This window comes from Salmo salar, chromosome 06 (assembly GCF_965601325.2).
Source record: "Salmo salar chromosome 06, fSalSal1, whole genome shotgun sequence".
Classification (NCBI taxonomy): Eukaryota; Metazoa; Chordata; class Actinopteri; order Salmoniformes; family Salmonidae; genus Salmo; species Salmo salar.
Genome location: NC_138296.1, coordinates 66,900,722 through 66,925,368, shown reverse-complemented (window position 1 = coordinate 66,925,368; position 24,647 = coordinate 66,900,722). Strand labels below are relative to the sequence as shown.

General features: G+C 44.6%; 1 protein-coding gene across 2 annotated transcripts in view; it reads left to right on the top strand.

Moving 5' to 3' along the window:
• LOC106607809 (exostosin-1) overlaps nucleotides 1–22,725 on the top strand; it is a 253,228-nt gene extending 230,503 nt beyond the window's left edge. The window contains exons 9-12 of one of the 2 annotated variants that reach the window (XM_082976877.1): nucleotides 9,842–9,931; nucleotides 14,219–14,379; nucleotides 19,376–19,547; nucleotides 21,887–22,725. In XM_082976877.1, the coding sequence (XP_082833003.1) occupies nucleotides 9,842–9,931; nucleotides 14,219–14,379; nucleotides 19,376–19,547; nucleotides 21,887–22,072 (609 nt within the window). In that variant the 3' untranslated portion in view covers nucleotides 22,073–22,725. The remainder of the gene's footprint in view (nucleotides 1–9,841; nucleotides 9,932–14,218; nucleotides 14,380–19,375; nucleotides 19,548–21,886) is intronic. The other variant, XM_014205176.3, reaches the window with a different exon arrangement.
• Nucleotides 22,726–24,647: the final 1,922 nt, after the last annotated feature.

Sequence of the window (24,647 nt, the reverse complement as noted above, 5' to 3'; positions counted from 1 at the left end):
CTGGGATCTGAGCTAAGCTTACCCTGACTGTTGAGCCATGACACAGCATGAGGCTGCTTCCAGGAGCGTTCCAGGAGGTCTCTAGTTGAAACACACAAAGGGCCATTACTGTGCCAAGCCTCAGCTGAATCGTTTTAGTAATGCTATAGTAAGGTACACCTTTGCGGTGTTCTTATGAGCTTTGAAAACAATAGGAGTAAGTACACCAGACATCATACTTCCAAAGAGGACAAATGCTCTTACTGAATGCAAGCATTTTATAACACACTAAAGGACCCTGGATCTAAACACCTCCCTCTGTAACTGGATCCTGGACTTCCTGACAGGCCGCCCCCTGGTGGTACGAGTAGGCAACAACACGTCTGCCACGCTGATCCGCAACACTGGGGCCCCTCCGGGGTGTGTACTTAGTCCCCTCCTGTACTCCCTGTTCACCTACGACTGCGTGGCCAAACAAGACTCAAACACCATCATTAAATTTGCTTCGACACAACAGTGATAGGCCTGATCACCGACAACGATGAGACAGCCTATAGGGAGGAGGTCAGAGACCTGGCAGTGTGGTGCCAGGACAACAACCTGTCCCTCAATGTGTCCCCTGATCGTGGACTACAGGAAAAGGCGGGCCGAACAGGCCCCCATTAACATCAACCGGGCTGTAGTGGAGCGGGTCGAGAGTTTCAAGTTCCTTGGTGTCCACATCACCAACGAACTATCATGGTCCAAACACACCAAGACAGTCGTGAAGAGGGCACGACAACACCTATTCCCCATCAGGAGACTGAAAAGATTTGGCATGGGTCCCCAGATCCTCTCAAAGTTCTACTGCTGCACCATCTAGAGCATCCTGACCGGTTGCATCACTGGCAACTGCTCGGCATCTGACCGCAAGGCGCTACAGAGGGTAGTGCGAACGGCCCAGTACATCACTGGGGCCAAGCTTCCTGCCATCCAGGACCTATATAATAGCCGGTGTCAGAGGAAAGCTCCAAAAATTGTCAGACTCCAGTCACCCAAGTCATAAACTGTTTTCTCTGCTACCGCACGGCAAGCGGTACCGGAGCGCCAAGTCTAGGACCATAAGGCTCCTTAACAGCTTCTACACCCAAGCCATTAGACTGCTGAACAATTAATCAAATGGCCACCGGACTATTTCCATTGACACCCCCCATCCATTTGTTTTGTACACTGCTGATACTCGCTGTTTATTATCTATGCATAGTCATTTCACCCCTACCTACATGTACAAATGACCTGGACTAACCTGTACCCCTGCACACTGACTCGGTATCGGTACCCCATGTATATAACTTTTTATTATTATTTACTTTTAGTTTATTTGGTAAACATTTTCTTAACTCTTTCTTGAACTGCACTGTTGGTTAAGGGCTTGTTGTATTTGGTGCATGTCACAAATAATGTTTGATTTGATTTGGTTTCAATCTAACAATTTTCATAAAAAATGTATACAGTACGATTCTTCCAACCGTTCATTGAGTCCAAATAATCACTCAGATTGTGTTATTTGGAGCATTCCATTTACAAAATAAATATTACTTGAAGACAAAGTGGAATTCCAATCAGCAGTGTCATGCTTGCTGCGTACCACAGAATTCCACAAAATCTCTTGCTCGCTCTCTTGCTCTTTCTCTCTCTCTCTCTCTCTCTCTCTCTCTCTCCCTCTCTCTCTCTTTAGTCAAATCTCTCTCTTTCTTCAGTCAAATCTCTCTCTCTCTCTCCAGTCAAATCTCTCTCTCTCTCCAGTCAAATCTCTCTCTTTCTTCAGTCAAATCTCTCTCTTTCTCTCTCTAGTCAAATCTCTCTTTCTTCAGTCAAATCTCTCTCTCTCCAGTCAAATCTCTCTCTCTCTCTCTCTCTCTCTCTCTCTCTCTCTCTCTCTCTCTCTCTCTCTCTCTAGTCAAATCTCTCTCTTTCTTCAGTCAAATCTCTCTCTCTCTCTCTCTCCAGTCAAATCTCTCTCTCTCTCCAGTCAAATCTCTCTCTTTCTTCAGTCAAATCTCTCTCTCTCTCTCCAGTCAAATCTCTCTCTCTCTCTCTCTAGTCAAATCTCTCTCTCCAGTCAAATCTCTCTCTCTCCAGTCAAATCTCTCTCTCTCTCTCTCTCTCTCTCTCTCTCTCTCTCTCTCTCTCTCTCTCTCTCTTTAGTCAAATCTCTCTCTTTCTTCAGTCAAATCTCTCTCTCTCTCTCCAGTCAAATCTCTCTCGCTCGCTCTCTCTCTCTCTCTCTCTCTCTCTGTGTGTGCGTCTCCGTCTCACACACAAATACACACACGCACACCCTCCTCAGTTGTTTCATACCCAAGCAGCAGCCCAGCTCTTGTCCTAACACACGAGTAGTGCTGACTGCAGCCCTCTCCATTCTGCCCCATAGAGGCAGGAGCAGGACCCTAAAACCCTATGGCAGCTCCCTTAATTGATTCTGTTTATTCCCATGTAGTAAACACAGCAATGGAGAAAAATGTGTTTCCACTATAACAATAAACAGCTTTTCTAAAAGGCAGCTATGGGCCCCTAATTACTCACTCTGAGTATTCTAGCCTAACAAGACAGCTGTTCCAGAGTAGTAATTCTCTGCAGCTCTATCCCCAAACAATAAAAGCTTTGCTGTGTTGAAACGTTCACATCACACTGAATCAGAGTGCTGCCTGGAGACAGAGTAATAGCCAACGGCAGATGTGTTCCATGTACTGCTGTTGTGCAACTTTTCTTGTCCCTCATGTAATCTGCGAAATAAAGGAAAGTAATTGTATCAAAAATAAATTAAAATGCCTTTGTATGGCGTGTTCAATGGAACAAAGTAATTGTATGTTAGTCAGGGCGGCTGTGTATCTAGAGGCTTTTATTATCTGGTGTGTCCTTAATGGTTTACATCTCATCAAGGCCGGCATACTCTTTAAACAATTAGGCTGTGTTTTCCTAAATGCATGTCACCTATTTATTTAGCATGAGGACTACAGGCCCATGAGTTATTACGCAGTAACCATTTATTGTGTTTTCGGTCCTGTACTCACCATTGTGTTCGCACTGTTTTCATTTTTAGCAAGCTACCGATGTAGGATCTTAATTTGATCAATGTCGCAAGAAAGCTTTCTTGCAATGCAGGAAATGTTAAACGTGTAGTGTATTTGAGGTTTATAAAGTCTTCTGAAGTTTGTAATTTCAATTTAGAAATTTCAGGCTTGATTTTTCCCTTACGAAAAATGTCCATTATTTATAATCCACATAATAATTCACATTTCCTGTAATTCAGGAAAAAACTTCTGCTGTAGCAAACTGGCTCAAATTAAGATCCTACATCTGTAGTGTGAAAAGCAGGGGAATCATTTTCATGCTACTGCATGAATGCATTGTGTGATAGACAAGGGAAAACACAGGCTGCTGTGAAAGGGCCTTGATGAACCACAGGCCCTCTCCTCTCCGTCGTAATCTATCATTCTCTTTTATCTTTTTTTTTCTCCTCCTCTCCATCATTCTTTCATTTCAATGGAGAGACTGCGGCTCCGTAGTACACGCTAATCAGCCGTGAGTAGAGGTCACCGGCACCATTCAATTAAATCCAACCTATTATATTATCGATTTTTCCTCCGTGTTTCTATCCTCAGGAAAGTAACACGTCTAACAATAGGTCCCCTCATCTTTTTCCTTCAAGTGGGTTTCAATTTGAAGGCTAATTAAGTTGACCCGCATCCGTGCCATGGATCACATTATATCCAGCTGACATTAAATCACAATCCTTACTCTCTGTAGACCTGCCACTCACTCCCAGGGCCTGACGGCTTGGAGTTAAGCCCTTCACTGACGTGTGTGTGTGTGTGTTGGGGGGGGGGGGGGGGGGGGGGGGTGCGTGAGATCTCCACAGTAGCATCTCCACAGCTGTGTGTGGGTGGCTGGCTGAGTGTGCTCCTCTCCTGCAATGTGACGCCTCAAGAAGGGCTCACTGTCTCATTAGCACCTCTCCATCTCCCCATCCTCGTCAGATAGCTATTTTCATCACCTGCTAAATTCATATACAGCCTGGATCACAAGATGTCTCATCAGAAGGGAACGTGGTTAATAAGAACAGATAAAGAAATTAGGTGGAACTTCCAAGTGTTAGATCTACTGCAAAGCGTTGAATCGTTGCGTTGGAGTCCAATGCTTTTGAACACTGCCAGTTTCTCTTCAACTAAAACTTGATCCTCAGAATCAATTCAGTCCATTCATTTATATTTGTGTTAAATGTCGGAAGGGAAAATTCAGAATTTACTGAATTGCGTCATTAGGCTTCTCATTACTCATCAATATTTCTTATGTTCACATTTTACAAATTCACAATATCCTTATCACCTAACCATGCAATCAAATCAAGCTGTAGGTTACGTTTGAGGAATGATGGCACTTGATTGCACTTTGAATGCAAATTTGTCTGTTTTTTAAGTATCCTGAAAGTGGAGGAAATCTATTTCTATTGCAGAAAAGCATGCCTACATGGTACAAATAAGCTGAACTATCTCACTACACTTCCCCTTAAACTCCAATCACAGCCTGTGTAAACAGCAGTGGTGAAGGAGATGGGTTTCTGTGGACCTGTTAGGGTTTCTGGGTCAGGTTGAGGTTATCCCTGGTCGGTACTCTATGGTGGTGTCTCTGGCCCCCGTGGCCCATGAGGTGGGTGGCTAATGATCCATAATGCATTGAGGTCAGAGGAGGCCAGAACACACAGTCTCCCAGGCAGGCTATACACAGGGTGAGAGAGACTGGTCAGACTAAGGACCAAGGGCCACTAGAAAACAGATGACAAAGACACTTGATTTGTGGCTTTATATTTAGCCATAACTTCAAAATTGTTTATTTGGGATTTTTATAAAACATAATGAAATTTTAGTTTACAATAATGCGATGCATATTTAATCTCAGATTATTATTTTTTTTAAATGTATCTTTACCCCACTATGACAGCACTTGAAGTACATTTTATAAAGAGATGGGCTATGACAAAAATGAATCTCAGAAATGATACTTGAGCCATTGAAATACTTTTCTCTGCTGAGCTTCGAAATTTGACTATGAGTGTACCAGGCATCAAATCGGATTAACCCATAACGAAAATAATTGAAAAGCCTCTAAAGATTGGCCTTGAAGTAGCAGGAGTCAATGGAGATGAGAATGATGCCACATCTTCACCAGGTGACTCAGAGATACATCACTGTATATCTGCCTAGGGGGAAAATCCATTGACACAGACCAGAGAGAGAGGAGATGGAGAGAGAGGAGATGGAGAGAGAGGAGATGGAGAGAGAGGAGATGGAGAGAGAGGAGATGGAGAGAGAGACGAGAGGGGGGGAGAGAGAGGAGATGGGGGGAGAGAGAGAGGAGATGGCGAGAGAGAGAGAGGAGATGGCGAGAGAGAGAGAGAGGAGATGGGGAGAGAGAGAGAGGAGATGGGGAGAGAGAGAGGGAGGAGATGGGGAGAGAGAGGGAGGAGATGGGGAGAGAGAGAGAGGAGATGGAGAGAGAGAGAGAGGAGATGGGAGGGGAGAGAGAGAGAGGAGATGGGGGAGAGAGAGAGAGGAGATGGGGGAGAGAGAGAGAGGAGATGGGGAGAGAGAGAGAGGAGATGGGGAGAGAGAGAGAGGAGATGGGGAGAGAGAGAGGAAATGAGAGGAGAGAGAGGAAATGAGAGGGGAAAGGATAGGAGAGGAGAAAGGATAGGAGAGGAGAAAGGATAGGAGAGGAGAAAGAATAGGAGAGGAGAGAGAGGATAGGAGAGCAGAGAGGAAAGGAGAGCAGAGAGGAAAGGAAAGGGGAGAGGAAAGGAAAGAGGAGAGCGAGGAGAGCGAGGAGAGGAAAGGTGAGGAGAGAGAGGAAAGGAGAGAGAGGAAAGGAGAGGAGAGGAAAGGAGATGAGAGGAAATGAGAGGAGAGAGAGGAAATGAGAGGGGAAAGGATAGGAGAGGAGAAAGAATAGGAGAGGAGAGAGAGGATAGGAGAGCAGAGAGGAAAGGAGAGCAGAGAGGAAAGGGGAGAGGAAAGGAGAGGAAAGGAAAGAGGAGAGCGAGGAGAGGAAAGGAAAGGAAAGGGGAGAGGAGAGCGAGGAGAGGAAAGGTGAGGAAAGAGAGGAAAGGAGAGAGAGGAGAGGAGAGGAGAGAGAGGAAATGAGAGGAAATGAGGAGGGAGGGGAAAGGAGAGGAGAGGAGAGGGGAAAGGAGAGGAGAGGGGAAAGGAGAGGAGAGGAGAAAGGAAAGGAGAGGAGAAAGGAAAGGAAAGGAAAGGGGAGAGGAGAGGAAAGGAAAGGGCAGAGGAGAGAAAGGAAAGGGGAGAGGAGAGGAGAGAAAGGAAAGGAAAGGGGAGAGGAGAGAAAGGAGAGGAGAGAGGAGAGGAGGGAGGAGATGGAGAGAGAGAGAGGAGATGGGGAAAGAGAGGAGATGGAGAGAGAGAGGAAATGAGAGGAGAGAGAGGAAATGAGAGGAGAGGGGAAAGGATAGGAGAGGAGAGAGAGAGGATAGGAGAGCAGAGAGGAAAGGAAAGGGGAAAGGAAAGAGGAGAGCGAGGAGAGGAAAGGAAAGGGGAGAGGAGAGCGAGGAGAGGAAAGGTGAGGAGAGAGAGGAAAGGAGGGAGGGAGAGGAGAGGAAAGGAGAGGAAATGAGAGGAAATGAGGAGGGAGGGGAAAGGAGAGGAGAGGGGAAAGGAGAGGGGAAAGGAGAGGAGAGGAGAAAGGAAAGGAGAGGAGAGGAAAGGAAAGGGAAAAGGAAAGGGGAGAGGAGAGAAAGGAAAGGAAAGGGGAGAGGAGAGGAGAGGAAAGGAGAGGAGAGGAAAGGAGAGGAGAGGAAAGGAGAGGAGAGGAAAGTTAAGGAGAGGAAAGTTAAGGAGAGAGAGCGAGCTCAGAACCCTGTGCCTCTGTCTCAGTGGGACCAGTTAAAGCAGCCCTGGGGCAAGGACGAAGGACGGTGGGCCCTAGGACAGAGGAGGCGGAGAGGGACAGACACGGGGGATGAGAGGGAGAGAGAGAGATGGGCAGAGTGGAGGACAAACAGTCCCTGAAGATGTGTATTGGAATCGGAGTTCCAGACTATATAGAGATCTGAAGGCAGAGCTGTGGGTGAAACAGAGGGGTGAGCGATATTACAACAACAACAGCTGGCCTGACATCCAGAGCAGTGTGTAATCATCACAACATGGGGATGGGGAAATTAGAGCAATAAGTACATTATACTGAGTATGGTAATTGTCAATGCAGAACTAAATGAATGCCACTGTTGTGAATAGTATGTTGATCATTTTGACCTCTAATTACTGAGGGAGTTTTGTTTGAGAATGCTTTAGTAGGTGTCCTCCAGGCTTTACTCTGAAAAACGCCGTGAAATCCATACGGTATTACTGGCATGCTGATAGACAAACTGTAAACTTATTGACATTAAAGGAATCCATGTCACGTAGAATCTTTTCAAATTTGGCCCTGTTCAATTGATGAAATGATTCTCAACTAAAGAGGCATACTCATTTCACATTGTGATATTTTCTATTAATTTCTATTTTGACCAAATATATATTTGCCCTTGGATATCCGAGTTCCTGTTTTCCACAGAGGGAATCTAATTAGCTCGTAATAGCGATGGATTCATTAGGATTTTGCGAGAGTACTTTCAGTCTCTGAACGTGGAGCTATTAAAGCTGGAGTCCCCTTATTTCCTCGTTTATAGAAATACACTTAAATAATAAAAATCCTCTAATTATGAGTCAATAGCAGTATTACAGCCATCTCTGTGAAGCCTGTGTTTAGTGTAATGGATTAGGGCATCCACGTCGTATTAGCCTGGTCTGCAGATCGATAGCTCCTACAGAACACGGTGATCCTGCAGACCTGTGGTTGGAGAATTAGCATAGAAATATGCATTCCTCATGTAAAATGGATTTGCAGTCCCATGAGGGTTAACGCTGCAGCTCAAGTATTTTATTAAACTGGTTTTATTCAATCAAGCCCCCAAGCACAGAAGACAGATAGGATAAATATACATCATTCATATTTAACATGACAGTCTGAAAACATAAGATAAAGAATCACGTTGGCAAATCCCGGAGAACAAGATCAACGGCTTCCTCTGCCTCTTCAGGAAAAACTAGCCTCACTCGCGATTCTTCTGAGCACTCTTATGAATACCAAAACGATTCTATGCACAGGTATAACCTTTTAGGAGCTAACCTATATAGTGTAGCTACCTATCAGAAGAAGCAACCCCCCTCCACACCCTTCTTTCTCAGGAACGTTGTCTTGTTACTTGATTGTGTATCGTTGTCATTGAGAGTCAGGTCTGATTGCTGTCATTCATCCCAAGGGCCCTCCACAGCTGATAAATGGCTGATTACTGAGTGTATAATAGTTATACTGAAAGCCTGTACTTTGCCACTCTGTCTCTCTCAATATGTTCCTACGAGAGCTTTTTACCACACGACTCCTAAACGACTCTTAAAGTAACCAAATGCTCCTCGTTTAATCAGCTGCTAAATGATTTTTCAAAAGGCCCCATGAAGGGCTCTCCTGAGCCCGGAGGCTCGGCTCCGTGATGTGCGGCCATGCCAGCGATACGCTGTCACTATTATCCTGCTATGACACACCAGGCAGGGATAGTTAAAGCGAATAGGAAATAATGTTGCATTGGAAAGGGCCCATTAAGCCGCGGTGATGTGAGTCCACAGCACCTCGAGTCATCCGCTGCAAAATAATGACGAGAGGCCCTGTCGAAAGCGCGGCCAGGCCCACTTGCTCTTGAGCAGCCGACCCGAGGCGAGGCTAATCTCCAAGTCAACAGGTTCCTATCAATAACTTTCTGATTTGATGAATGAGGCAGCAGCCAGTGAAGTTCAGGAGGGAGAGAGAGGGCAGTATTAACCCCTTAAGCTTGGTGTCAAGAGCATTGCAGGCAGGCAGGCAGGCAGGCAGGGGGAGTTTTAGTGAAGATGCATCACACCACACACTCTGGCTGGCAGCCTCCCAGAGAGAGAGAGAGACAGTGAAGAGGATTACCCTGAGATCCCTCTCAGGAGGCCACTGCTGACAGTTCACTTCTGCGATGTGTGTGTTCCCTAATATTATAGGACATACTTTGCAGCAGGCAATCTACCAATAACGCTGGCCGCAGAGAGAGAAACAGCCATCAGTCGTTTCAAATAGAAACAGCGTCAATAACAGGATATATAGTGGAGGCATTTTATTCATAGTATGTCATATAATTGCAAATACATTTTTCCATTGTGTACCTACACTGTAATTGCACTGTATTTGTTAGTAGGACAAGTGTTATTGTGAAGTGTTTTTTGGGGCAGAAGATACTGCCAGGCAATTGTGGTGTTTTTAATGTCTCATTGGCCTTCACCCACATACTCGACAGAACAAGGTTTTTCATCCAATAATCAGAGAAATATTTCCTCCTTAAAATGAATAGTCCTTCAATAATAGAATCTTTCCAGAAGTAGCCTACAGAGGAGTGGAATGTGAGGCCCGAAATAGCAAAGACTGGCCTTCTATGGATGAGCTGTTACGGAGAGCTAAAGAAATGCAATTATGTTTCAAACAGAGAAGAAGGTTAAGGTTACTCTCTGGGTGCGTCAGGATGAATTGATTAAACGGTTTGTTCTTCTTTTCACCCAGCATGAAAAAGTGACTCCACTCCAACAATTTCTAGCCAACCCCATTCAAACATACTGCACCTGAAATACTTCAACTTGTGATTGAATAGGTCCCCACACAGTCAGAGGTGCTGACATCCGAGCCAGTGGATGGATTCTTGGAGTTTGCGACTGCAGCAATTGACCACATCTCTCCCTCTTCCCCCCCCCCCCCCCAGACAATGAGCAGTCGCTTTTCCCCCCATGACGTCATCCTCACAGATGCTGTCCTCAGTCTGGACGAGGACTCCGTCTTGTCGACCAATGAGGTAGGAGGATGACTTATTATTCCCCCTCTGTCTCCCTATTCTGCCTGGGGCTTTAACGTCCAAAGACCAGATTCAATCAATCCTCATCTAGCAATGTTATGCAGTATCTTACCCATGCACTCTTCTTATTGTGAGAACTGGAAGGTAACTGTGAGGGGAGTCTACAAGTAGAATTTTATAGTACCCAAAAACATTCTCTGATTTCGTTTGATAATGGGGGAAAAAAGCTAGGCGGGCTTGAGTCCCAAGCCTGTGTGTGAAAATTAGCCAACAATTAACATTGTATGATCAGCTTCAGTGTTTCCTGTCTCTTATCTGACATTGACACCCACAACAACACCAACTGGTGAGATCGAGCAGCATCTGAAGAAGTAACAGAACTTCCAGACAGTTTCTTGGAAGTAGTCCCTATCCCAGGGGTGTGGAGATGTACACCAACTGACTTCCTTCATCTTCAAAGCAACTCCTTGTTTTGTTTGTAGTCTGTTGTTATGCAGAGCGCGTTTCGCTCTGCTTGTTGCTATGCTCTGTCTCTGTGCCTGCATTTTGTTCCTGTTAAATCTCATTTCTGATATTCAATTAGGCTCTGTATAATATTTGCACATTGCAGAATCAGCAAAGCGCTAAAGCTCTATTTAATTGCTTGTTCCCATATAATTTGATCAGGAATTAATATTACTCCGTTAGAACATGGCCTAATGGAGTATCTCAGACTCAAAGTTGGCTCTTTCAGAGTAACTGCTCTGGCCTAATGTTCAGACTGGCACTGGGGCCTGGGCTGCACTCTACAGAGAAAGTCAACGCTGGTATCATGACCTACTGTAGAGGAAACAAGACAGAGGGAGGTGAAACGTGGTGACAGGTTATATTAGTAGATCAAGTCTGTGGTCCAGGTGGATGCCCACCCCATCACACTAGCCATTCACGGTAAAGTGTAATTCATCCTCTCTAACTAATACATCTCAGCCTTTTGAGCCACGGGGATGTCTTGCCTCATAGGAGGCTGTTGAGGGGAGGACGGCTTATAATAATGTCTGGAAGTGAGCAAATGGAATGGGTTCAAACACATGGAAACCATGTGTTTGATGTATTTGATACCGTTCCAGCCCGTCCTCCCCAATTAAGGTGCCAACAACCTGTCTTGCCTTATCTGTTAAATTCCACCCCTGTGTTTCTCCATGAAACAGTATCAGTGAAATGGTCTGGTATCTTGTCTCCAAGTTTCTCTCGCCCTATTGATTTTATATTGCATGTTAATATTGATGAGGTCATTTCAACACATCTTGTCCATGAGAGAAATCCCTGCAATGGAGTTAATTTCTCAAGCATAGCGTAATAACTAATTCATCTCTCGGGGTCGGGACGGATTGATTGCCCCCTCTAAAGGAAATTTGCTGTATTTAAGATTCCTGTTATTGAGTCACTGACTAGCAACATCTTGAACGAGGGTATTTTTCTCCTGATGATTTCATTATCTGGATGCAGTTAGCTAAAGGATCTTCCCATGCTGTGAAATGCAAATTCGGTGACCATGGTGCCAATTCAAAAAACATGTATTCACCATCTGGCCTGGAATGAGAAAATAATGAAAGCCCAAGTTGTTTCAAGCAATCAGGAGGTTTGTGAAACCTATTACCTCTCCGGCATGCTAGTCTCTGCGATGATCATTAGACTGTCAAACCATGAAGTCCCAGTTTGATTAAGCTTCACGTCTTTGGAAGGGAAAAAGGGCGAGAGTGGCTCATTTTGCTGGCAGTTGTAAAAAAAAATCACTAAATGAACCAAAGCAGCAGTTGCCTCTCAGTGTGAAGATTATGTTCTCTCTTTCTTTTTTTTTTAATCAAAAGTTTCAAACATTTGCAGAGTTCTTTTGGCTGAGCCCTTGGAAATGTCGACGTTGTTTGTGTGTGACGCAATGTACAAGTTGGATTTGCGGTGTTTTATTGTGTTCCAAATATTGAACTTGTTAAATCAAGCTCGTTAGGAAATCCATTGTTTTCTGCATCAAATTGGAGTCTTGGTGGTTGAGTGATAATAGTTTCCTGCACCTGCTGCTTTCCATTCTAAGCACATGTTGTATTGTTTCGGTGCGTATCAATACACATTTCTGCTGTGAATCTAATTAAGAAAAGGTTCTGCTTTGGGAAATGTCACATTTCTAAACTGACCAACATGTCGGTGTAATGATTACGTTCCACATGTATTTCCGTCATACCTTTTGGACACATGACTGACTGACAGACAGACAGACAGACAGACAGACAGACAGACAGACAGACAGACAGACAGACAGACAGACAGACAGACAGACAGACAGACAGACAGACAGACAGACAGACAGACAGACAGACAGACAGACAGACAGACAGACAGACAGACACAGAAGGCAATGTTTCTCTTTCTGGTCTATTTCACCCCATCCAATACCTGCATTAAGAATGAGACCATCTGCAACCATGAGGCTCGAGCCCCAACAAGGCTTTAATGAAGATGTTTCATGCTGGTGAAAGGGAAGGGTTTTGCCAATAAACACCTTTCAGACCGCAGCTATCCAAATTTGAAGCTCCCATAAGATTTCGGTGAGTAAAGACCTAATCCTTAGTGAATTGTGAGTCTTATCAGCGTATAAGAGACCTGCAAAATATCATTTATCTATTTGAGATGTCAATCTTCACCTTCCAAGAGGATCCATTTAAATTGTATAGCGGTGTAAGATTACAGAACGGATGTTACAAAAGTTTTATGAGGTTATTTTAGAAAAAAGACAAATCCTATAGATGTCTGTCGAAAAGCCAAGAACCAGTCAGATGCAAATCCCTCTTCTGCTTAATAATCTGTCTCAGTAATTGCCCTTTAAACATTGAAAGCGTCTTAATTGAAAATAACTGAAATGTGAGCGAGTAGAGCATTTTTAATGGGACTTTTCATATTACAATAACTACATAGAACAGTGACAGGACAGAATTCATAATTGCATTGCTTCAACTCATTAATCACATGATTATGCTTTAAGAGAGGATACGGTGTGGAATATGAATGTTCCTATCATGACACTGTCTGGCTGCCCATGGGGGAGCAGGGCACAGATAACAGTAAAACAGTCAGCCTGTCAAATGTTCTCCAGGGATCCAGTGGAATATATCAACTGTTGATATGAATGAATGGAACACAACGACATGATCTTGGTCATTTAACAAGATCTAATGTCACAAGTTTACTTTCCTTCCGATCATGAGAACTCAATACTAGTGAATATGCTGGAAACCAAATGCTGCATGTCTTTCTTTCCTATATGACTATACACTCTTAGACAAAAAAGGTGCTGTCAAGAACCTAAGGGTTATTCAGCTGTCCCCATAGGAGAACCCTTTGAGGAAACCTTTTTTTGTTCCAGGTAGGACCCTTTCCACAGAGGGTTCGACATGGAACCCAAAGTGGTTCTATGTGGAACCAAAAAGGGTACTCCAACGGGGACAGCCGTAGAACCCTTTTGGAACCCTTTTCTAAGAGTGTACTTTTCTATTATTTAATAACATATCACATCAAATGCCAAAGGTAATTTATATGCCGGTAGAGATTTGTGATGTAGACTCTTAGCAACCCATATTCAGAAACCATCTTATGTATTAAATGGGATTAATGTATATTGCCCTTGGAAAGCCTTTCTGCAAGGGATAGCATTTCCCCTCTGCGTATGTCATTAATCTCCGTCCCTATTTCCAATCCATAATTAACTAAGACACATTGTGAATGTGCCAAATCAGTCTGTCACAAAGGATGCGAGGCACAATCAGGGCATTATAAGGGCGTAATTCCAAAAGGCAAAATTATTTGCATGGTATCATAAATCCTGCACTGAGGTAATGGCTAACTCGGCGATTAATCAAATGCTACATTAAGAAAGATGTTTTCAACCTTTTTCCCAGGTTTGTGGTCTCATTTCTTCATAATTGCGCACACATGCATCATGACACAGCTAAGAGGTGTGTGATTGTTTTAAGGGACCTTCTGTTTTTTGGGCTCTGTACTCTCTTGCGTTTTGGAAATGAATTCGGTGCCACTCTGCCAACAGAAGTCAGTGAGTGTATTCTACTATGTGGTATTCTTCATATTCTCCGGACTTGAGCGACTGTCTTTTGACATTTGGTGTTCCTGAGAAGAAGACCTTTGGAATTCAAACCTACTCTTTTGCTACATTGTACTGTAGTTGACATAGCTGATTTAATGCAGAAGTAAATCTGTCTATTAGCGATTTTGAAAGATGTTGTCTTTTCATCTGAACCACAGGTTGACTTTGCCTTCATCGTCTGGCACAGTTTCCCAGACAGGATCGTGGGCTACCCAGCACGCAGCCATTACTGGGACAGCAGCAAATCAAGATGGGGCTACACCTCCAAGTGGACTAACCAGTACTCCATGGTGCTCACAGGGGCTGCGTTCTATCACAGGTACAGTAACATGGTGCTCACAGGGGCTGGGTTCTATCACAGGGGCAGATGACATTTTATTTTCCTTGTCAATCTACACACAATACCCCAAAATGACAAAGCAAAAACAGGTTTTTAGATTTTTTTGCAAATGTATTACAAATTAAAAACTGAAATATCACATTTACTTTGTTGAAGCACCTTTGGCAGCGATTACATCCTCAAGTCTTCTTGGGTATGACGCTACAAGCTTGGCACACCTGTATTTGGGGAGTTTTCTTCCCATTCTTCTCTGCTGATCATCTCATGCTCTGTCAGGTTGGATGGGGAGCGTTGCTGCACAGCTATATTCAGGTCTCTTCAGAGATGTTCGATCAGGTTCAAGTCCGGGCTCTGGCTAGGCTACTCAAGGACATTCAGAGAGTTGTCCCGAAGCCACTCCTGTGTTGTCTCTGCTCTGTGCTTAGGATCATTGTCCTGTTGGAAGTTGAACTTTCGCCCCAGTCTGAGGTCCTGTGCTCTCTGGAGCAGGTTTTCATCAAGGATCTCTCTGGACTTTGCTCTGTTCCTCTTTTCCTCGATTCTGATTTGTCTCCCAGTCCCTGCCGCTGAAAAACATCCCCACAGCATGATGCTGCCACCACCATGCTTCACCGTAGGAATGGTGCAAGGTTTTCTCCAAACGTGATGCTTTGCATTCAAGCCAAAGAGTTCAAACTTGGTTTCAAGACCAGAAAATCTTGTTTCTCGTAGTCTGAAAGTCTTTAGGTGCCTTTTGGCAAACTCCCAGCGGGCTGTCATGTTCCTTTTACTGAGGAGTGGCTTCCTCCTGGCCACTACCAAAAAGGCCTGATTGGTGGAGTGCTGCAGGTTCTCCCATCTCCACAGAGGAACTCTGGAGGTCTGTCAGTGACCATCGGGTTCTTGGTCACCTCCATGACCAAGGCCCTTCTCCCCCGAATCCTCAGTTTGGCCCGGGGGCCAGTTCTAAGAAGAGTCGTTGTGGTTCCAAACTTCTTCCATTTATGAATGATAGAGGCCACTGTCTTCTTGGACATTATAAAGACAGGTGTGTGCCTTTCCAAATCATGTCCAATTAAGTTGTAGAAACATCTCAATGATGATCAATGGAAACAGAATGCACCTGCGCTCAGTTTCGAGTCTCGGGGGCAAAGGATCTGAATTAAAAAAAAAACTTTTCGCTTTGTCATTATGGGGTAATGTGTGTAGATTGCTGAGGATTTTGTTTTATTTGATACATTTTCGAATAAGGCTGTAACACAACAAAATGTTACTTTCTGAAGGCACTGTACATTCAGAACCCCTGCACATCTGTGAGGGGTGTAGGGGCCATGATAATAGCTCAAGGAGGGGAATGCGGTAACACATACCAATTACTTTGAGCACATACAGGCAGGCAGGCACGCATGGTGGTTATAAAAATCCCTAATACATATCGAGACCTGTTAACATTCTCCCACTGTATAGCAGAAACTCTCCTGCACTTGTAACTTACTCTTACCACGGAGGGGTGTGATCAGGTTTTTATTGTTCTGTACCAGCATCACATGTTGCCACAGACACACACTGGTTCATAAACTCAGCAAATAAAGAAACGTCCTCTCACTGTCAACTGCGTTTATTTTCAGCAAACTTAACGTGTAAATATTTGTATGAACATAAGATTCAACAACTGAGACATAAACTGAACAAGTTCCACAGACATGTGACTAACAGAAATGGAATAATGTGTCACAGAACAAAGGTGGGTCAAAAAGTAACAGTCAGTATCTGGTGTGGCCACCAGCTGCATTAAGTACTGCAGTGCATCTTTTCCTCATGGACTGCACCAGATTTGCCAGTTCTTGCTATGAGATGTTACCCCACTCTTCCACCAAGGCACCTGCAAGTTCCCAGACATTTCTGGGGGGAATGGCCCTAGCCCTCACCCTCCGATCCAACAGGTCCCAGGCGTGCTCAATGGGATTGAGATCCGGGCTCTTCGCTGGCCATGGCAGAACACTGACATTCCTGTCTTGCATGAAATCACACACAGAACGAGCAGTATGGCTGGTGGCATTGTCATGCTGGAGGGTCATGTCAGGATGAGCCTGCAGGAAGGTTACCAAATGAGGGAGGAGGATGTCTTCCCTGTAATGCACAGCGTTGAGATTGCCTGCAATGACAACAAGCTCAGTCCGATGTTGCTGTGACACACTGCCCCAGACCATGACGGACCCTCCACCTCCAAATCGATCCCGCTCCAGTGTACAGGCCTCGGTGTAATGCTCATTCCTTCTACGATAAACGCAAATCCAACCATCACCCCTGGTGAGACAAAACTGCAACTTGTCAGTGAAGAGCACTTTTTGCCAGTCCTGTCTGGTCCAGCGATGGTGGGTTTGTGCCCATAGGTGACGTTGTTGCCGGAGATGTCTGATGACCTGCCTTACAACAGCCTACAAGCCCTCAGTCCAGCCTCTCTCAGCCTATTGCGGACAGTCTGAGCACTGATGGAGGGATTGTGCGTTCCTGGTGTAACTCGAGCAGTTGTTGTTGCCATCCTGTACCTGTCCCGCAGGTGTGATGTTCGGATGTACCGATCCTGTGCAGGTGTTGTTACACGTGGTCTGCCACTGCGAGGACGATCAGCTGTCCGTCCTGTCTCCCTGTAGCGCCGTCTTAGGCGTCTCACAGTACGGACATTGCAATTTATTGCCCTGGCCACATCTGCAGTCCTCATTCCTCCTTGCAGCATGCCTAAGGCATGTTCACGCAGATGAGCAGGGACACTGGGCATCTTTCTTTTGGTGTTTTTCATTGTCAGTAGAAAGGCCTCTTTAGTGTCCTAAGTTTTCATAACTGTGACCTTAATTGCCTACCGTCTGTAATCTGTTAGTGTCTTAATGACCGTTCCACAGGTGCATGTTCATTCATTGTTTGTGGTTCATTGAACAAAGTGTTTAAACCCTTTGCAATGAAGAAGTTATTATCTATTACCCTTTGCAATGAAGAAGTTATCTGTGAAGTTATTTGGATTTTTACGAATTATCTTTGAAAGACCGGGTCCTGAAAAAGAGACTGCTGGAGTAGTCTACTTCTTTCAGTACAGTAAGTGCCATTTACAAAACTAACCCGAATTCCTCACACCACTGACAGTTTTTGTATATAAGCAGCATAATAGAAAAGGAAATAACGTCAGTTTTTTTCTTTCCTTTCTCCATAAAATATTTGATTGTAAATGCAATGCCTCAACACAATGAATACAAACTATTAAGCCATGCAGCAAATTGAATTGAGAAGTATTTTCCTCTCATGAGAGATTTGAAGTCATGTCTTATCGGGCAGTTGCAGATAAACTACTCTCATAGAACATGTCATTGTTGTAATCTATTGTGTGGTTTCAAAATGCCTCTATTATTCAGCTCTCAAGGCTCTCAAGGGTCTGTCTACTGAGGCATTGTGATAATAGTCAAGTGGCAAGTGTTTCTACCATATTGTCACCAGTAGCAAGTGTTAAAAACAATCCTATCAGATGAGCGCAATTAACAAATTTGTGTCATTAATTAGATGGCTATTCTGATGAAAAATATAAACGCAAAATGCAACAATTTCAAAGATTTGACTGAGTTACAGTTCATAAAAGTAAATCAGTCAGACAATCCCGCGGGTCGTGGTCTGTGGTTGTGAGGCCGGTTGGACATACTGCCAAATTTTCTAAAACGACGTTGGAGGTGATTTATGGTAGAAAAATAGACGTTCAATTCTCTGGCCATAGCTCTGGGGGACATTCCTGCAGTCAGCATGCCAATTGCACTCTCCCTGAAAACGTGAGACATCTGTGGCATTGTGTTGTTTACAAAACTGTACATTTTAGGCTGGCCATTTATTGTCCCCAGCACAAGGTGTACCTGTGTAATGATCATGCTGTTTAATCAGCTTCTTAATATGCCACACCTGTCAGGTAGATGGATTATCTTGGCAAAGGAGAAATGCTCACTAACAGGGATGTAAACACATTTGTGCACAAAAGTAGAGAGAAATAAGCTTTTTGTGCATGTGGAACATTTCTTGGATCTTTTTATTTCAGCTCGTGAAACATGGGACGAACATGTTTACATGTTGCATTTATATTTTTGCTCAGTGTACATTTCCCATCCAAAGATATTAACATGAACAAAGATATCAGGCAGAGTGTGATATTCAGATCTGGAAAATGACAACGTTGACAAGATAACTTACAACACCACATAGATCAATAGCTTCGCAGAGAGAAAGCCACAGAGTTTGTCTCCATGGAAAGTCCTTGTGCTCATCTTCCCTGCGCGGATGAGACCGACATATGGTGCTGACGGCAGACCTTGGCTGTGACGCCTCACCTTCACGAGGCTGACAGTAATAGCTGAGCTGATGCTGTAGAGGCCAAGAGCCCAGCGGAGCTACCAAAAAGGAGGAGGAGAGATAAGGCATGAGTCAGACTGCCTCTGGATCTAAATAGAGTGCCACACACTGACTGACTGACTGACTGACTGACGCCCATCCCTTAGCACAGACGTACAGGAAATGATGCGCCTGCCTTTGTCAGCCATACAGCCAGGGCCCTCAACATAATAAACAGACGGGAAATGAGACATGGTACAATCAGGGCTGCCAGAAAGAGAGGGGCGAAGTGTCTCACTGAGAAATTAAAACATCCGTCTCTGGGTGTCGTCAGGCGGGTGGATGAGGCCGCAAGGGAGGGTGGCTCTTCTCTGGGCTGGCTCCCCTCATTCTGCCGGATGGCTCCACCAGACAGATTACCATCCATATTCTGTGACTCTCAGTGAATAGAAAACAACAAGGGACATTATCCAGAGAAATGGTGAACCTTCGGGAAATGGCACTGAGAATGGAATTAAGGAGATTTGATTTCCTGTGTAGTCACTGCTGTTTCCATTTGCAATATTGCACTATGCAGTATATCAATGTGGTGTCCTTTTATGAATGTATCCATCCCTCTTTCTCTCTGTGTTTCTAGGTATTATCACTACTTGTACACTCACTACTTGCCAGCCAGCCTTCTCACCATGGTGGACCAGATGGCCAACTGTGAGGATATCCTGATGAACTTCCTGGTGTCTGCTGTCACTAAGCTCCCACCAATCAAAGTCACCCAGAAGAAGCAGTACAAGGAGACAATGATGCAGCAGGTACAGTAGGTCTTTGTGGTAACAGTGTGTGCTTGCATGCGTTTGTGCGTACGTGTGTGTGCCTGAGCATGCGCGTTTGACCTGACAATCCTAGCTCGTTGAAGATGCCATCCGTGAAACCCTGTGTTTACCCAGCATACATCATTAACCAACGGCCAATTTCAATAGATATCAGGTATCCAGTGCTTGGGTCAGGGCACAATCTCAAGCATTGGCGGTCGGTGCAATTTAAGATTCAGGAGTAAGATTTCCGATATCGTACCATGAGCATGGAATATTTCGATTACATCAGATTGGAAGACTGTCATTCATATTCCATTTATCCAGCTCAATGTAACATCGATAGGTTTAGGCTACGACATGATGCTAGAATTTGCCCTATGCACATCATGAGGTAGCCACAACCGAGCCTACAATTGAAAGTTTAAGGCGTAGGTGCACACAGGTCATGAGACAAATTTGAGTAATCAAGGTGTCAGACACTGACACATTTAATACCGCCTTGCACGCTCTTGCCTGCATGTAGTTGATCTGAGGTGTAATCATTAGTCCAAAAAGTTGTTTTGCAACTAAAACAAGACTTTCTATTGGACAAATTCAGATAGGTCCATCCCCATTTCTTTCCGTTTAAGAAATGTTTTGCAACATAACCAGGTGGAATGAATACAACCGTGATCACCCGCACACAGTTCATTTTCATAGCAGCCACCTACAGTATCATCACTTTGCTAGTTTTACAATTCCTTTTCCCATCTACACGCTTTCCTCCTCTCACCTTTTCCACCTTGGACTTCAGTGCACAACTGAACAGCTGTCTCTGACCAGCCGAAAAAACCTCTCCATCGAAACCTTCATACCATAACCGCAAACCGCTACATAGCCTACGTCGTTGTCACCATATTAACATTCTAGTCAATCAACTAGAACTAACGCGTTAGTAAACCCACAATCCAATCCATGTGTACATTCATGCAGTACAGTGTACAGCAAGCAGTTTAGCAGTTACTCTGGAAAACATTATTTTTTTTACCTTGACTTAAGAGTTGCGGTGTTGGATAACCTTAGCCGGTTAGCTAACATAAATGGCATTCCTCTCTGTTTGAGTCAGGTTGAGTAGAACAAATTAGCTGCATTAGCTAAGTAAGTGAAAGGTAAACTAAGAAGAATGATCCTTTGATTGGATGGACAACTTGTCAGTACATACTGCAAAAGCTCTGATAGGTTGGAGAACGTCCTCTGGAAGTATTCATAATTACTGTGTTTCTCCTGGGTTTTGTATTGTCAATGTACCCAGAGGACTGAAAATAGCTGTCCTGTGGCTACACCATGGTGCTACCCTGGAGGGTGCTGTTGAGGCTACTGTAGACCTCCATTGCAAAACTGTGTGCTTTAATCAGTTATTTGGTGACATTAATATATTATTTTTATGTTTCACTACTTTTATTTTTATGAAATTCACTGAGTAGGATGGTTCTCCCATTTTTCCTCTGAGGAGCCTCCACTGATCTCAATGTGCCTGCTAGTCTGAAAGGAGCCTGAAATTGCAGCCAGAGGAGCAGCCAGACACTGGCCTGTGATCCGTGCTGTGAGGTGGGATATGAGAGAGGAGGGACTGCAGTATTCCAGACCGGTTCACTCAGGAGCCTCCAGAGAGAGGTGGAGGCGGCTGCAGCGCACCAACAGTCTCCCTGTGTGATTCCCCGTCCGGTTGGTGTGCACGGGCTGAGCCGGGGCCGGCCCACGTCAGGCCTGATTGATGGCCCAGCTCGGGGCAGCCCGATGACTCGCCTCTATCGGCTCTGTGATTAATGTCTTAATTGTGTAGGCAGCAGCGTACCAGTGGTGGATTTTCTCCCATCTCTCTCAACACATAGTATCTTCAGACCCTTTCCAGGCATATTTTTCCACTGCAGTCATCGGTGCTGTAACATTTGATGCCCTGCTTCAAGATCACACAGGAAAGTTAATCAGAAACACGGGGACGTTTGCTGGAGACTTATGGAGATTTTGGCCGGCACTTTATCAGTTGAATGGGAGTTAAAAGGCAACAAAATATAACCTTTCTTACATGTAGTTTTATTTGTGTGTATGTATACAGTAAATATGAGCTGTTCTCCTAATGCCCTGGGTTCCACTCCATTCAGCAACCTTTTTATGTATTTCCAGGCCGTCTTTGGAGGGGAAACAGTTTACATCAGACGACACAGCTCTAATGTACCATCCTCCACACAGTACATGCTTCTACTTTTAAACTGATGCAGAGTCAGTTCGTACCGTGACCTGTGTGGGGTTGGTGTGCTGAACTGACGTACCTCCTCTGTCTGTGTGTCTGTCCACAGGGTTCTAAGACGTCCCGGTGGGCCGACCCGGACCACTTTGCCCAGAGACAGACGTGTATGAACTCGTTCAGCAGCTGGTTTGGGTTCATGCCCCTGCTGCACTCCCAGATGAGACTGGACCCTGTGCTGTTCAAGGACCAGGTCTCCATTCTGAGGAAGAAGTACAGGGACATCGAGAGGCTGTGAACCCAACACACACAAACTCATACACACAGAAGAAACTTGAGTGGTGTGGGTTTGGGCCAAATCTCCTTCCCAGCTGCAAGTGAAAAGAACTGCCTTTTTTGACCAGCCTGTTCAGTCAGTCAGACTGTCCGAACCATATGTGAAATCTCTACAGAGTAATTTATTATGAAATATGCAACACCAGGACTGTTACCCAGAGGTAATGATCTTGGCTATTGAAGATGATTCATCTTCCATGTCAGTGAGTTGGACTGTGTCGATGTTGTCGTCGTTGTTGTCAAAAAAAATAATATTGTGACTTTTCACACGCTTCAACATCAGACAGATTGTCGTTGTCAATTCCTTCTCTGACAGAGGAACCAGGAAGTCAGGTCACAAAAGCCTGCAATGTGCACTCCTGTTTGGTTTCAGATATTTTCTGTGGCAGTGTGATCTTAAACAAAAATGAACACAGTGCATTGTGTTTGTCCTCCATGAGATCTATAAAGTTTTTCTCTAACATTGTATATGTTGCTTTCCATTATTCATTTCTGGGGCTTATTGGGCTTTCAATTTGGAATTGTTCGATTTTTTTTTTTTTTTTTGGTTGCTTCGTTCTCCTATGAGCTTTAAATTGCCAAAAAAGCTAATCTGATAAAATATGCTGAAATGTATACAGCCTATTGTATTTATTTTCTCTGTTTCAGCGATGATGGCGGTATACAACCTGTTTAGAAGGAATAACTCCCATGTTCTTCCGCCTTGGTGAAATGTTAAATATGCAAAAGTTGAACAAACAACTCTTCCCATCAAAGACCACCTCAGGACACCATCCTGATTCTCTACATCTGTTTGCTGTTCTCCTCCAGGTTGTCAGTCTAAATGCTGGAGACATGCCACTCACTGTGACCCTGCCTAGCTATAAACAGAGTGTGGGTTTCTGCATCCGCTGCTGGATTTACTAGGTAGACATTGGATACTAGGTAGATGGTGCTTAGCCACGGAGGTAGGCGTGGGGATGCTACTGACAGGCGTCTTTGATTTCTGTTCGAGGTTTGAAGCATCTTTCGCCATGTCCCTCCAGAGAACCAACCCAACCTACCAACCCAACCAACCAACCCAACCTACCAACCAACCCAACCCAACCTACCAACCCAACCTACCAACCCAACCTACCAACCAACCCAACCCAACCTACCAACCCAACCTACCAACCCAACCAACCCAACCAACCCAACCTACCAACCCAACCTACCAACCCAACCTACCAACCCAACCTACCAACCCAACCTACCAACCTACCAACCCAACCCAACCTACCAACCCAACCTACCAACCTACCAACCCAACCAACCCAACCTACCAACCCAACCTACCAACCCAACCTACCAACCTACCAACCCAACCCAACCTACCAACCCAACCTACCAACCCAACCTACCAACCTACCAACCCAACCAACCCAACCTACCAACCCAACCTACCAACCCAACCTACCAACCTACCAACCCAACCTACCAACCCAACCAACCCAACCTACCAACCCAACCTACCAACCCAACCTACCAACCTACCAACCCAACCTACCAACCCAACCAACCCAACCTACCAACCCAACCTACCAACCCAACTTAGTAAAACAGTAATGAAGTAAACTTGATTTTGAATAACACTGACATGAGCTTACCTTTGCAACCAGGGATTTCTTTCTGAAGGTAATGGGTTTTACACTTTGGTCTCGACACCATGCTCTGCCCAGCACATAAACAACCAATGATTTAATGAGGAGCCTAATGGCAGGCAGGCAAGAGTGTTTTTGTTTCAGTTTGGCCAAGGGGATATCTCTCGCTTGCCTTCTCACGATGATGCATGATAATGTCGACGCTCCCCCAGAACTTATTCAATACAGCTTCTGAGGGACCTGTCTCCTACGAGTGCCTCTCTCTCAAGTGGGACCCAGACAAGGCTATTTTACACCGAGTCGAGTCCATTCTGAATACGAATGGATAGATTTAGAATAGATGTATTGATCTCTCTCACCCCCATAAGGGAGGGAAAGAACATTTGATAGTATTTTTGAAGGCGTCTGCTCTGTTCAGAGGTAACACAGGAGAGATGAAGAACGAGAGGAGAGAAGAGGTGGTGGTGTAGGAAGGATACTGATACATACTACCAGTCATTCTGCCTGTAGTGCCTGGGGGAATAGGAATGAGGACACAGAATGAGACTGCCATTGATCCACATTGATCCAAATGGAGAGCCAGCCTTTATTTGGTTTTTTTAGAGGAAGAGCAGGGCTAATGTCTGTGTTCATGAATCTATTTCTGTGTCTATGAAAATGTCAATGTTCTGTCGTCGAGGGGCTATTCTGAGTGTATTGGTTATAATGGCCTGAATTAGCTCTGACACATTTAGCACGTTCGACTATCATGCAGCTTGCTTTTTATTAGATTCCCTTTTCTCATTCATTACTGTGCCAGTCGAGATGGTTTAGTATATGTGACGACATACAAGAACAGCATTTACAATTCCAAACTCTTATTTGATATCTCTGAAATGAACTTGTCCGCCCTGCAAAGTAGTTGATTCACAATGA